At 51.8% G+C, this 14332-nt stretch overlaps 1 protein-coding gene across 2 annotated transcripts in view; it reads left to right on the top strand.

Annotated features, from left to right (window-relative positions):
• Nucleotides 1-9569, top strand: part of LZTS1 (leucine zipper tumor suppressor 1) — a 54963-nt gene extending 45394 nt beyond the window's left edge. For both annotated transcript variants that reach the window (XM_032388998.1, XM_032388997.1), the window contains one exon: nt 1852-9569. In XM_032388998.1, the coding sequence (XP_032244889.1) occupies nt 1852-2523 (672 nt within the window). In that variant the 3' untranslated portion in view covers nt 2524-9569. The remainder of the gene's footprint in view (nt 1-1851) is intronic.
• Nucleotides 9570-14332: the final 4763 nt, after the last annotated feature.

The raw sequence follows: 14332 nt of genomic DNA, 5'->3' as shown, positions 1-14332 counted from the left end.
TACCCTGGAAAGGAACTGAGGCGGCAATGTGTCTGGTCAGACCAGCGCCACCCGCAGGTGCCGGTGACACATTCTCGGCAGCACAGCTTCCTATAGGCCCTGCAGCTTTCTGTACGTACTCTGGAAATTAGAATGACAAGTGTTATCAGGAGTAGAGGAAAAGGATCCTTCCTATGGCAGAGATGAACAGGGGGACTGGACAGGTGAGAAGGGAAAGTCGCTTGTGTTTGCCAGGTCTCCCAAAGAGGAAAGGATGCTGACCGTGGGAGCAGTGCCTGTCCGCTTTCCCATTGATGTTGGCAAAGCAGACCCCACCCCAGCCATTGTTTTTCAGCCAGGGCTCAGGATACATTGGGGCAACTCAGAGATATAAGCTAGTCCTGGCGCTAGGCATCCATCCTTATTTGCCCAACCCCCAACTACGCTGGGCATTGCTGTGACCTCATTCCCAGATTGTCCAGTCAGGCTGTACAGCAAAACAATAAAAAAATAAATATTTAAAATAACACGTAAATATATTACAAACATATTTAGAATGATAATAATTTATCAAGTGTTTATTAAGTGCCAAGCCCTAGGTTCTCCCATTTTATCCTTATAATAACCCTATGAAGTAGGTACTGTTACTAATCCTTAATTTAGTTAAGGAAACTGAGGCACAGAGAGGTTATAGTAGCAAGTTAAATGACTTGCCCACGGTGGGTCACCACATAATAGGTATCAGAGCCAGGATTTGATCTCAACACTTTGGCTCCAGAGTTCACGTTTTTAATCACTACTCCATAGTACCACAACACCAACGTAGTATATCGCCAGGACCAGCCAATCATATCATATCATATATGATCCAACCAGGACTCAAAGGCAGGCCCATGCCCCAACCATGACTCTATGTTGCTCCCTCCATGAAACAAATACAGGCTTGGTCTTAGAAAGGCATCCTTGGTCCCACACAAGCATTATGGGTAGAGCTCTGCATTGCTTCATAAGTGGCTCATGAGCACAGGGGTTGGGGGTTACTACTGTGAGTGAAGTGAGGAGAAATTAAGGTGGCTTCTGGTCTTGATCCAAGAATCCATTCTATAGAGGCCCAGGCCCTGACCTTCATTCTGTCCAGCTTTCCCACAGGCCGGCAGGAGAAAAGTCATTCTTGTGACACGGCCGGCCAGACTGGTCTTGATCTTCTTTTGAGCCACCTATGACCCCAAATGACCAAGACCCCGGAGACCCGTGGATCTGAATCAGTGCCTTTGGTTTTGTCTGCTGCTCTTGGCCAACTTTTGAAAAGAAATAAGAATAGAAAGGGTGGAGGGGCGGGGCAGGGGGAGAACATAGTAGCTCTCCATGTGGCAGATCTGAATTTGACACTCTGAGCCAGGTGTGTTGCTTGTCATTGGAGTGCAGCGGTTAATGATTGAAGACAGTCTTTATCCCGGTAGGGAGAGAGGGGAGCTGGGTGTGCACAGGGGTGAGGTCAGAGGATATGGGCACAAACATGAATGATAGAAGTTTGGCAGACACAGAAATCAATATCATTGATTGTTAAGTGTGGATGATGGAGCTACCGGTAGTGGTCACTGATTTACACATAGCTGTGGGTTTGGGTACAGATTGAGATTTAGACTCTGATTTGGGATTGAGGCAGGCATGTGGACGGACCAAGTCAGGCTACAGAATGAAAGGAAGCTCAGAGAGGGGCTCGGCCTTCATGGGTCACCCAGACTGTCATGCTCCTGAGATACTGTGTCAGGACCAGCCTAATTCTTTAGGCACTTAAGATGTTACTTGCCCCGGGGTAAGGACCTCTTACATCTTAGCACTTTCTCTTCTCCCCCACCCAACCCTTGGCAGGTGTGCCAGAAGTCAGGTGAAATCTCTCTCCTGAAGCAGCAGCTGAAGGAGTCCCAGACAGAGATCAATGCCAAGGCTAGTGAGATCCTCAGTCTGAAGGCGCAGCTGAAGGACACACGGGGCAAACTGGAAGGCATGGAGCTGAAGACTCAAGATTTGGAGAGCGCTTTGCGCACCAAGGGCCTAGAGCTAGAGGTCTGTGAGAATGAGCTACAGCGCAAGAAAAATGAGTCTGAGCTTCTCCGAGAGAAGGTGAACCTGCTGGAGCAGGAGCTGCTGGAGCTGCGGGCCCAGGCTGCCCTGCAGCGGGATGCTGTGTCTCTGGGGCCAGGACTGGGGCCTGGGCCAGGGACTACTTTCTCTGAGGACATCCCCGCCCTGCAGCGGGAGTTGGAGCGGCTGCGTGCAGAGCTGAAGGAGGAGCGGCAAGGCCACGACCAGATGTCGTCAGGCTTCCAGCATGAGCGGCTGGTGTGGAAGGAGGAGAAAGAGAAGGTGATCCAGTACCAGAAGCAGTTACAGCAGAGCTACCTAGCCATGTACCAGCGGAACCAGCGCCTGGAGAAGGCTCTGCAGCAACTGGCCCATGGGGATGGTGCAGGGGAGCCCTTTGAAATTGACCTTGAAGGGGCCGACATCCCCTATGAGGACATCATAGCCACTGAGATCTGAGGGGCCTACCGGGAGAGGGAGAGCGAGAGCCAGGGATCTGGCATCGGGAGGCAGGGGTACAGAGCCTGTCACGGAGGGCTCCTCTCCCCACTCCCCTGCTCAGTAACTCAGGCCTCTGTGAGAGGCCTTCCCCAAGGCACAGACTGGGATTCTCCAGGGGAGCGGGGGGAGGAAGGACTGCTACATAACCTTTGCAGTCCTTGCCCACATTCCAGCATTTACCATCCCTGCAGCCCACCAGACCTCTAGCTTTCCTAAGAGATGGGTTCAGGGATCTCCATCATTTGGTTAAGAGATCTCTAACCTTGCCTTTTGTTCAAAAATACATAGACCCTCTCCCAGGGATGGTGGTAACTGCTGTATTGGCCGATGGCGACCCCAGGACAGAAGCTCCCTTTTGCCTCTTCGCACAACTGCTTTTTTTGCCCCTGGACACATTGGGATGGCTTGAGAGTAGAAAGAAGCCATCTGTGATCATAAACCTTAGAACCTGACCCGGTCATAACCTGAGCTGTTTTTCTCTGGCCTCAGAGTTGTAGGGGTTGGATTTTGGTATGGAGAACCTGGCTTAGCAACATCAGAGCTGTCCCAATCCTAGAAAGCCACAAAAAGGAGGGGAAATCTGGGGCAGCCCAGGAATGTCTAGACTCAGCAAAGCCCAGAGGGGGTCAGAGGGAGAAGCCAGGTAGTAATGGCCAGACCCTGCTGGGCCCTGCTAACTGAAGGTAAGCAGCCTTTGGACAGCTGGTAGCCATTGACCTCAGTGACCACTCTTCTTAAAGCCATAGACACTGAGGTCCTGGGGAGGGGAAGATTGTGACACAGGGAAGGTGTGGTTTTCCAAATTTCCCTGGGAGAGCCTCCAGATCTTTCCTCATGGGGCTAGAGGTAGGGGTGCCCCGACCTGATTTAAATTGGCCAGTGGCTACTCTGAACTTACTTTCTTCTCAAGAATCCAGCCTTTGCTGGATCCAGAATAACCTATATACGACGAAAATGGTGCAGGGATGATCTGACATTTCCCTCCTTTGCCTGTGGCTCAGTTAAGTGGCACACCCTTTCCCCTTTGCATTTCCAGTGCTAAATTCAGACAAGACTCCTTACAGGTCAGGAACAATCCCAGAGTTTGGTGGGCCAGAGTCCCAGGCAGGGAGAAGAGACACAAATACAGCCTTATGAACAGCCCCAGGGCCACTGGCTAGCTTCCCTCCACCTGGGCCCCACAGGAGCCCCCAGTTGTAGAGAATCCAGAAAGCTTCAGTTTACTAGGGGCTGGGCCAGTGCCTGGGGGAGGCTGGTGTTTCTCCTCTGAAGGTGTGCAGAGCTGGGGGAGGAGAGAATGGTGGGGTTTCTTACTTAGTTGCTTGGTTCAGAGGGAAAAAAAAAAATTTTTTTTTTTTTTAGTCTTCTTTCTTTTTTTCTTTCTTGTCTTTTCAGAAGCAAGCCAGATCTAGCAGGCAGCCAGAACTGTTCCAGGTTCTATTTTTGACTCAAGCTACAGCTGTTGTTCTTTCTTAGGACAGCCAAGCCTTGCTGGATTCCTGAGCTTCATGCCTGCTTGCTGAGAGGGGTTTACTGAGGTAGGAGAGATGAGAGAGTCTGGGTATTTAGCAGTCTGAGACCAAACCCCCTGGTTCTGCCTCCCTGACCACAGTCCTTACAGGACCTAGAGTGGGAGTGGGAGCTGCTTCTTGTCACCTCCCCCCCCCCCCCCCCCCCCCCCTTCAGAGCCACCGCATTCTTTCCCTGAGTCGGGCTGAGAGCAGGGCCATCTTCCCTGCATTTGGCTCTGCCTTCTGGTCCCTGGGGTTAAGCTGTGCCCATGACAGAGGAGCTTTTCTGGAATTTCAAGCTACTGGTCTTAGTCATAGGGCAGATTTAAACCTGAAATGGATAGGCTAAATGCCCCCTTCCTGCCTGGAGGGCAATGCCCTCCATTGGGCACAGTGCAGGCCCTCAAGTCAAAAATGTCTCATTCCCTCTGCCACGCTGTTAGAGGGTGGGAGAGGGATGGTAAAATATCTTTCAACTGAGAAGGCACTTTGAGACCAGAAAACAAAGCGGGTGACTCCATCCAGTTTACAGAGTTTTATTCAGGGTAACTTACTGACAGGGAGAATCGGGTGGAGGATGATCCAGGCGCTGCATGCAGTTATTCTCCACAAAGTCTGGACCTTCATCCACAGATTCTATAAAGCTAGGGGACACACAGGAGGGCATTACGGTGAGATTCAAGGGTTTGCACGCACCTAATGGACAGCTAACCTTTAATTAGATCTGCAGCACCACCTGTGCCTCAGGAAAGACTATGTTCTCTTTAGCAGATTCATGGGAGGCCTAACAGCCTCCCCCAATCCCAGCCTCCGAAGGCATTTCTAAGGTATGTGTGTTAACCTCCCAGGGGCCCAGAACACAGCCCCAAGAGAGGTCATCAAGCGAACATGAGCAAGATGGAGGGCCCACGATGGAGTCCGTACTGTCAGCACTCCTACACACAGCGCTCACCCCCTCTGTTTCCACCAGCCTGTGCCTTGTTTGAGTTCCTTTCCCCAGTGAGACCGCCATGAGATAGAGGGGCTGCTGCTCCCCACCCAGGCTGGAGATACCCCACTGCCCTCCACCCCCAGAGAGCAGCCAAAGCCCTGTGCCCTGCCCTCCAGACCTTGCTGAGAAGAGATGGGTGCTAAGCCCAGGGGAGGACACTCAGGGGCAAGGTCTGTGCTCCACCATGGTGTGACCATACCAAACCCAGACCATACTCTGCATCCCTGCCTAAGGCCAACCCGTGGATGCCCCCCCACCAGCTGAAGGCCCCAGGGTGGCCCACAGTGGCACCAGAGCGCAACAGTGTCCTGTAACATAGTGATCTTACCGCCATGTGGTTTTTCTTCCCTTCCCTATGGAAACACATCCTTACTATTCCCGGACCATGCCAAACCCAGCCTCTCCAGAAGGAGCCTCTGAACAACAGAGGCTGAGCGGGGACTGGGAAGTCAGATGACAGGGGCTTCAGAGCAGACGGCCTGGCCCAGGGCCAGCCAGCATGAGTTCGCTGCCCTTCGCTCTGAATACTCCTGCCGGCATGCTTGCTCATTCAGTCAGATCGACCTGCTCTGCTCTTCCAAAGGATGCCCGGCCTGAAAACGCTCTGCCTGCCTGCAAAGAGAGAGCAGCACCCAGTACCACCTCACCAAGAAGGGCACTCTGCCTCCAGGCCTTGCAATGACCAGAGTCTCTCAGGGCTCCCCCTGGGGCATGTCTTCTGGCTGCTGGGTCATTCAGGTAACTGCTGCTGGGTGCATTCTGGCCCCCATAGGCACTGAGCTCTACAGGGCCTGGGGAGGGTTAGCTCTCCTCTGAGAAACACTTGCTGACCCTCTGCTCCTTGCCCTGCTCTTGTCCCGGCCCAGCCTGGGCCATCTCTTGCTGATGGAGCAGCAGCTTTGGGAGAGGGCTTTCCCTATGGGTCCTGAGTTCTCCTAAACCAGAGCTGCCATGGCAGGAGGCTGTGCACCCTGTCCAGTGGGCACTTCTTGCGTGGTCCATCTTGTGCTGAGTCTGCAGGCAAAGCTGGAACCTCCAGCCAAGGCTGGCTTTGGATAGACTGGCATTTGGAAGAATATGTACATAGTTATTTTTCTCTGGGTTGTTTCTTGTTTTGTTTCTTTTATTTTGTTTTTTGGTTTTTTTGTTTGGTTTTGTTTTGGTTTGGTTTTTTTTAAGTTGCTTTTGACAGCTTCATTTTATTTTTGATGCCCCTTCTTGGCCATGTAAACTATCTCTGATAATTTTATGTTTCTATTTATGAATAAAGAATGCCATTACTCATGCCCTCCAGAGCTACTTTTGTCTCCTCAAGCTACCCTGCTTCCAGGCTATAGTATGGCAGCTCCTTGGGGCGCCTCCATCTGGAACAGGAAAAGTGATGTCTCTCCCTGCCAGTGAAGGAAATGCAGACAGCCTTGATGAAGGCAGTGTTGGCCAGGGGAAAGCATGGGCCGTGGCATCAGGTAGACTTCCAGGCAGTCTGTACCACTCTCCAACCCTGTAGTTTTATCTGTGAAAGGACCCTGAATTGACCCCGAGGAAGGAGAAAAGGAGACGAAGGGACATGGTTGTCTGTAACGCACAGGGTCCTCTCCAAAAGAGAACTCCTTCCCCAGCCCCAAACTTAAGCCTCCCCTCCCTCACTGTCTAGCTGCTCACCTCACCAGCCAATTCCTTGACCCATTGACTCCAGCCTCTTTGGCAGGAGACCTGAATGACTATTGTTGCCACTACCTCCGGGCCTCCCCTCTGGGAAGGTGTGGTCACCACGGTGGCCATCTGTCCAGTCTTCTCCATGCCAAGCTGCCTCGTTCACCTGGACAAGCATTCCCAACTGCTCTGGGCTCAAATCCTACACTCAAAGGGCTTCTACTCAGGTGGCAGGAGACAGAAGGGACATGTACAAAGGAAATGGAACACATGAGGGATAAATGGCAATGCCTCTGAGGTGGGACAAATCAGGATCTCTAGGGAAGGTGGCAGGCAGGAACGGGTCTGGGGGACCAGTATGGGACAGAAGAGGAGTGAGCAGAAAGGGAAAGACAGGAAGCACATCCCAGGACAGGCATTCCCACCAACCTGGGGCTTCCTGCCTGTCTATGCAGGTGACAGGAGCAGCACTGGAGGTTGGAGAGGCAGGAGGCCAGGGTGCGGTGGACCTCCAAACTCAAGGAGGGCCAGGCAGCTGAGAAGTGAGCAAGCCAGGACAGGAGCCTGCATCTGTCTAATCCCAAGGCCCAGCACTCTGACAAATGGGTGGCATCAGCCCCGGAGTAGCCCTTCTTGTTCTTTGTCCTGAGCTGGCTCATGGCGGGGAGGCTGTTGCATTGGTGACACCCACTGAAATAGGCCTCCCACTAATCACACCCCGCTTTGGCCCCCTCCCCTTTAGTTCTGGTGGGCCCTAGGACTCACATTGACCAATCGAAGTCAGTAGAAGTGAGGCTCCACCAGTTCCAGCCCAAGCTTAGAAGGCAGCCTAAGCTTGGGAGCTTCCAATTTTATATTCCTGGGGGCCCTGCGCTGCCATGTACAAAGCCCCTCTAGTCTGCTGGAGAGACCTCATGGAGCAGGAGGGCTCCTGTTGTCCCCGCTAGGCTCCAGCTAAGTGGAGCTGATCCATCAGACCCCATGGAGCAGGGATTTGCTTCCTCCACTCTGCCCTTTCACAATCCTGACCTCAGAACCATGAGCACATTAAATGCCAGTGTTTTTAAGCCACTAAATTCAAGGTGATTTCTTATGTGGCATAGAAATAGATAACCAAACACTCTCTGGTGACCCCCTTACTTGCCACTTCAACAAGACTCTCTCTGTCTATTGGGCTAGGAGTAATAGAAATGACTCCTGGGAAGGGATGGGGCAATGGAAAAGACTGCTTTAGTGGCAGGAAGGGCAGCAAAGTAGGGAGCAAAGCCTTCTCCCTGCCCATCTTCCCCTGGAGTGCTGTTGAGGACACAAGCCTTTCTTAAGCCCCCAAACCTACTTACTATTTTAGAAAAAAAAAGATCAAAAGGGAAATGAGAGGGGGAGAGAGAGAAAAAGAAAAAGGGAGAGAGGGGCTCCTCCTCCCCTGAGAATAAGCAGCTGAGCTTCAGCCTGGCCAGCACTGGGAGCAGTCCCAGGGTTCTCATGAAGCCATGAATAGAGTATGCACACTGGTGCCTGTGAGGGGTGGGGGGAGGCAGAGTGGCCACGTCTCCAGGCGGCCTCCACAGCAGGTGCTTTCTAAGCTACATGAAGAAGGTCAAGCTGCCTCCAACTTTCTCTCCAACCCAGGCATCAGAGGGCCTGAAATATCACCATTTCATTCACTCATGTATGCCTACATATATTTATTCAACAAATATTTATTGAGCTTCTGTTTTATGCCAAGCCCTGTTCTAGATACCAGAAATACAGAGGTGAACAAAAATAGTGAAGGGCCTTTCTCCTCATGGAACTTATACTCCAGAAGTAAATAAAGCAGATGATTTTCAATTCAATCAGATAAGTGCCATAAAGGAAAGAAACAGGATGATATAAGCTGGCTGGGCACAGGTGGTGCTACATGGAAGGGTGGCATGGGGGAATTCGGTACAGGGAAAGGAAGGTTGGAGAACCAAAATGTCTTCTTATTTCAACATTTTGGGAGCCTGTGCCAGTCATCATCCCTTCCTAACTTGGACCTCCCATTCCCACCCCACGTTCCCTCTCTTGGAAATCTCAGCCTTCCTGGGGGCCCCAGCAGACACCTTCTTCACAGAGAGCTGGCAGCGCTTCTCCCTCCTCAGCTTCTCTCGCTGCCCTGAACCTCTCCTACGGCAGCCCCGAGCAGCCTACAACCTCAGCTTCCTCTCCCTCAGAAACAATTCCTCCCATCCCTTCCAGTGAAGAACACTGAAAAGCTTGAATTCAGCATCACACATTGTCCTTCCACACATGAAAATTAAAAACAAAGTTTTATGAAATGACACAATCCTTATATGGATGCTAAAGTTAAAATAGCATCTTTCCCCATGTAACATGATTGAGAAATGTTCCGCTTCAATCATTGTATCCATATACCCATTTTTTAGTGTCTCTTTTGGTGGGAGGGGTGTGCTTTGCTGGGGCCCCAAGCAGTTTATTCACCTACTGTATACTCCAGATTGTTCCCCCAGGACATCTCTCTTCTACCAATCTCTCCTTGCAGTTTGGAGCCATCCTTGACCCACTGCCTCCCATCATCCTCTCTATCCAATCAGATCCCAGATCCTATCCTTCTCTCCATCCTCTTTTCTTCCTGCATCTGCTGGCCAGCTAAGGTCACCAAAAGACTCCCAGAGTGCCCAAGACCTCTTAGACATCTTCTGATTACAACCACCTCGCTTTTATAGATGACAAAAGAGAGACCCAGAGGGGAGAGAGGACATCTTTGAGGTCACACAGCTAGTGAACGATAGAGCTAGTCACCTTGATAATCTAATAACCCCACTGGTTACTTTGCCCCCACTCTGGTCCATTAAGTCTGTTGACATACAAGATGCAGGTTTATCACCACCCCCCACCCCGGCCCAGTGCTTCTCCCACCAGGTCTCTCCCTTGTTCAAAACCTTCAGGGGCTCCCCCTCCCGACCTCCAAATGAAGTTAAATCCCCTTACCTGGCCTCAAGTCTCTCCACTTCATGGTTCCAACACCTACCTTGGCAAACCTAAACCACTTTCCTGAAACATCACATCTACCATCAATATAAGTTCAATAAATGCCAAGACATTCCTCTTGTCAGTTACAATCTTTATGAGAAAAACCTGTTCTGCTGCCCAGCCCTGTGTTCAGCCCTGAGACCTGAGCAGAGATACCCGTTCCGCAGTGTGGCAAGGGGTCAAGTGCTCAATCTGCAGAATCAGAGCTGAGTTCATGTCCAGACTCCACCACTGCTGAGCTCAGGACATTGGATAAGTTACTTAACCTCCCTGTGCTTCAGAGGGTTTTTTTTTTTTTTTTTACAATTAAATGACATAATGCCCACTGAAAGGCAGCTAAAGTATTGCTATTATTTTTATTACCACTATCATACTTTATTGCTACCATTGTTATTTGTTAATATAATGTCTCGACTTCCAGCTATGCTGAACTACACTGGTGCCCAAGACTCCAGCAGCCTCAGCAAAACTCCACCCCTTGGGGAACAGCTGACTATTCTAGTCAACTGTCCCCCTCCCCCACCTAAGCTTTTCTCTCCAGCCTTCAACTCCAGAAGACTGACCTGTGGGGCAAAACCCCTGGGAGAGAGTGAGGACACACAGCTGGGAGAAGAAAGGAGCAAAGAGGGATTTGCTAGGCAGTGTGGGGGGGCAGATCTAGGCTGGAGCCCGCCTGTGACAATGACCGAAACCCCATGCCCAAAGGGAGCCAGTTAGAATCCGATTCACACACCCCTAAGTGCAGCCTTTCCTGTCAAACAGACCCCCCTCAGCCCTGCCACACAGTGCTGGCCCCAGCACACCCATAGGCACACAGGCAGAGGCCCCACTGTATTGTCCCTTCAGTGTCCACCACCCCCACTGCCTCAATTATGGCTAAACTGAGCTATAAGTAGGCTTACGACAGCACTTGTAATCAGTGACAGGTGAGACAAATTAAATTCCTCACACCAAAAGTAACAGGACAATTTGCCGGCCATGACCCATCACCTGCTGGCATCCTCTCGGACTGCGCGGGTCCAGAGCCAGGCAGTACACACCTAGCCTGAGGGTTCAAGGTCCAAGTTTCCCTTTGCTTGATCAGTTTTTCCAGGCAGGAAGACAGGGGCACAATAGAGCAGGCTAGGGGGTGAGGGCAAGGGGGGCACTGCCCATGACAAGAAGAAGGGAAGTTAATATTTACTGAGCTGGGGGATAGATGGCTTCTCAAGCTGGCATCTGCATTTATCACTCAAACAACCCTGCATTTTGCACATGATGGAGCTGTGGCCCTCGGTGCATGGGGCCTCACTGTAGCCACAACATGAGTTCTCACTCTGACACTAGGCTGCTTCTTCCTTCTACCTCTGTTCTAGCCCTTGGATCCAGCTGTCCCCGACTAGCCAAAGAAGGTTGTATTCTGAGCTCCTGCTCTTCACTGTCCCACAGACTGAGAGAGCCCCACACTCCCCTCAATGCAGGCCCTTTTCATCAGAGCCCTGAAATTCCACTGTTAGAAATGCACATCTTTGGGCTGAGCTTTCAAAAGCATGAATGTCCCAGGAGAGGTGCCCCCTGAGTGAGTGAATGGGTTTCTGAGGCATTTTCCAAACTGGAGAAAAATAGGTTTATAGGAGAAAGCTGGGCTCCAGGCTGGGGGGAGGGGAAGTGGGTGCAGCAAGGGGGCAGGGGTTAGTAGACAAATGTCAGTTGGTTCAAGGTCATCTTGCTTTTCTCCCCCACCGTCCATACAAGTGGCCCAAGCTCGCTAGACCCACCCATCCTCCAGCCCCTGAAAATGCCAATCTGAGCAGTTCAGAGCTTGGCCTGCTCTGGCCCCATCTTTGGTCACCACCAGGCTGGAGGGTCAGCCTGAGAGGAACCTCAGGACAATCCACCCAAGCCCTTCATATGTAGACAGAGAGTCCAAGGGAACCCTGCCCACCCCAGGAAAGAAGAAATGAGGAGGGGGCTGACACCCCCTCCAGTCCCACCAGCCTCCTACACCAGCTTCCCTGGCCCTTCCGCTGTGGAAGCAAATGCTTTCCAGGGAATTTCTGGCTCTGGCTCTCATTAGGCTTAGCCTCATAAGCTGTACTTAGAAAGCGGGAGGGGCCATGATGGTGCCAACTGGCCAGCTCCAAGTGAGAGCCGGCATCACAGAAAGATACAGCGAGAGGAAGACCAAAGTAATGCCCCCCACCCCAAAGTGTTGTTTCCCCAATCTCATTATCAACTCCCTCCTCCTGCTTCCTGAGCCCAAGAAAAGCAAAACATTCTCAGGTTCAATTTCATACTGCCATCTTTAAAATATCTTAGTTTGGGGGCACCGAGGTGGCTCAGTTGGTTAAGTGGCCAACTCTTGATTTCAGATCAGGTCATGATCTCACGGTCCGGGGAATGAGCCCCACGTCAGGCTCCAAGCTCAGCACGGAGTCTGCTTGAGGATTCTCTCTGCCCCTCTCCCTGCTCACACACATGCTCTCTCTCAAATAAATAAATAAATCTTAAAAAAAAATCTTGGTTTGGTAGGGTATTTTTCTACTTACCGATTCCCAAACAGCACAACTATGTCAGAAAAGGAAAAAGCCTATGAAGGTAGATCATTACTTTTCTTCTGCACATGCGCATGCACACACACACACACACACACAGAGTAAACCAATAAAAAAAGACAGTGCCATGGCAGCCCTGTACTGTGATGTATGCTATCCCCATTTCACAGGCACCCCAAAGGACTGGGACACTGCAGAGGCCACCCACGTGGCTAATGACCTTGAAACAACACTTTCTCCTGGCTCCCCCTTGGTTGTCTTTCCCCATCACTGTGCTCCAATCTGCATCTGCTGAGCTTATCCAAACTGTCTTGCATTGCCTGGAATGCTGATGGCCAATATTCATGAAAGGAAACTTTGGTAAGGGCTGCTCCCTGGTGCCTGGGAGGGCCCAGGTTGTGGGTGGGGATGTAACCTCCCCCCTGGATCCCAGCAGCCCTCACTCTGACCCACTAGGTCACCATGGGTGGGGTGGAGTTGAGGGCTCTTGCAATACATGGCATTTACAGCCTGCAGAGCCCCTCACACCCAGGTGGGCAGTGCTATTACTGCACCTTAATTCCCATGGGGCTTCATCACAGGGGAGACGGCGGGATGGGGGGGCAGGAAGTGACACCAGGGCTCGTCTCCTCTACAGCAGACTGCTCTGGGCTTATAGGGAGGTCCTTGCGAAACCATGCCAAGAAGGGTGGTATGTGACCATGAGTGGCCCCACAACTTCAGCTTCCTGCCCCCCCGGGGAAGTCGGGGAAGTCAGGGGAGCTCTGGAGCTTGTTTCCTCTTTAGTTAAATAAGGATAATGCCACCTACCTTTCAGGTGTCTCGTACTGTCCCTAGGGCTGCCTAACGAGCACAACAAACTGGTTGTCCTAAAAGAATGGACATTTATTCTCTCACAGTTCTGGAGGCTAGAAGTCTGAAATCAAGTAAGGCCTTGCTCCCTCTGAACCCTCCAGGGGAGGATGCTTCCTTTTCTTCCAGCTTCTGCTGGCCCCAGGTGTTCCTTAGCTTGTGGCAGCATCACACCTCTGCTGGCATCTCCCCTGACCTTCTCCCTGCCCCTCCGTGTCTGCACATGGCATTCTCTGTGTCTCTCTCCTCTTCGAGGACACCAGTCATATCGGATTAGGGGTCACCTCACCTTAACTAATTACATCTGCAATGACCCTATTTCCAAATAAGGTCACATTCTAAGGTACTGGGGGTTAGGACAGCAATATATCTCTTTGGGGCACACAAGCCAACCCCTAACAAGGGGTTGTTGGGAGGACTGAGATCAAAGGGCGTCAATACAGAGTGGGGGCTAGTGCCCGGAGTCCCTCTTACCCAGCGCAGACTGAAACAAACCCCATCCAAGCAGAGCTGCAAGACAGAGGAGGGCCCTGGGAGGGTCTAGCAAGTGCGCCTTAATTCGGGCGCGGGGGCGGGGTTGTTTAAAACTGCCCTCCAGTTAGGAAAGGGCTGGGCCCCCATGGGTAACTCACTCAAAGCAGCTTGATTTTCCCCAGAATAGAACCAGGTCCCAGGAGTGGAGAACTGGGGCCTGTCCCCCTTTGAAGTGCAAATGTCGGCCCCTCCAAGCAGCCCACCCCCCACCCGGAATAATCAGTGCCTAGCATCTGCCGGGTCTGCCCCTGCCGGAAGTGTGCTCCCCGGTGCCCCAGGGGCTGAAGTCAGGTGGCTGGAAGGATCAGCCCCCAGGCAGCCCGGGTAATCACCACTTAGTGGGAGAGGGAATTAAGGAAACAGTGTTTAATGTGCTGGGCGGCAGCTGCGGTCCTGCTTCGCCATTTGCTTAGATACCTGCTGTCCCCACAGGGGCCGTGGTGATGGGGGAGGGGAGGAAGGCACGAGTGACTCTTTGTTTTACCAGCAGCTTTCTTCCAGGCGGCCTTGGGGGGCATCTGAGCTAGTTTACAAGAAGGGCACAGGACACTGGATGGTTTTGATAAGAATCAGTGAGTGAACTTGGTGATAAGGAGGCACAGAAGTCCCTTTGGCAGAAGGGGCGCTCCAGTAACACCATCTGGCTCCACCTCAAACCCTGAAGCCAAAGCCAGCAC

This window comes from Phoca vitulina, unplaced genomic scaffold (genome assembly GCF_004348235.1).
Source record: "Phoca vitulina isolate PV1807 unplaced genomic scaffold, GSC_HSeal_1.0 scaffold53, whole genome shotgun sequence".
In the NCBI taxonomy this organism is placed as follows: domain Eukaryota; kingdom Metazoa; phylum Chordata; class Mammalia; order Carnivora; family Phocidae; genus Phoca; species Phoca vitulina.
This window is presented reverse-complemented; position numbering and strand designations above follow the sequence as displayed.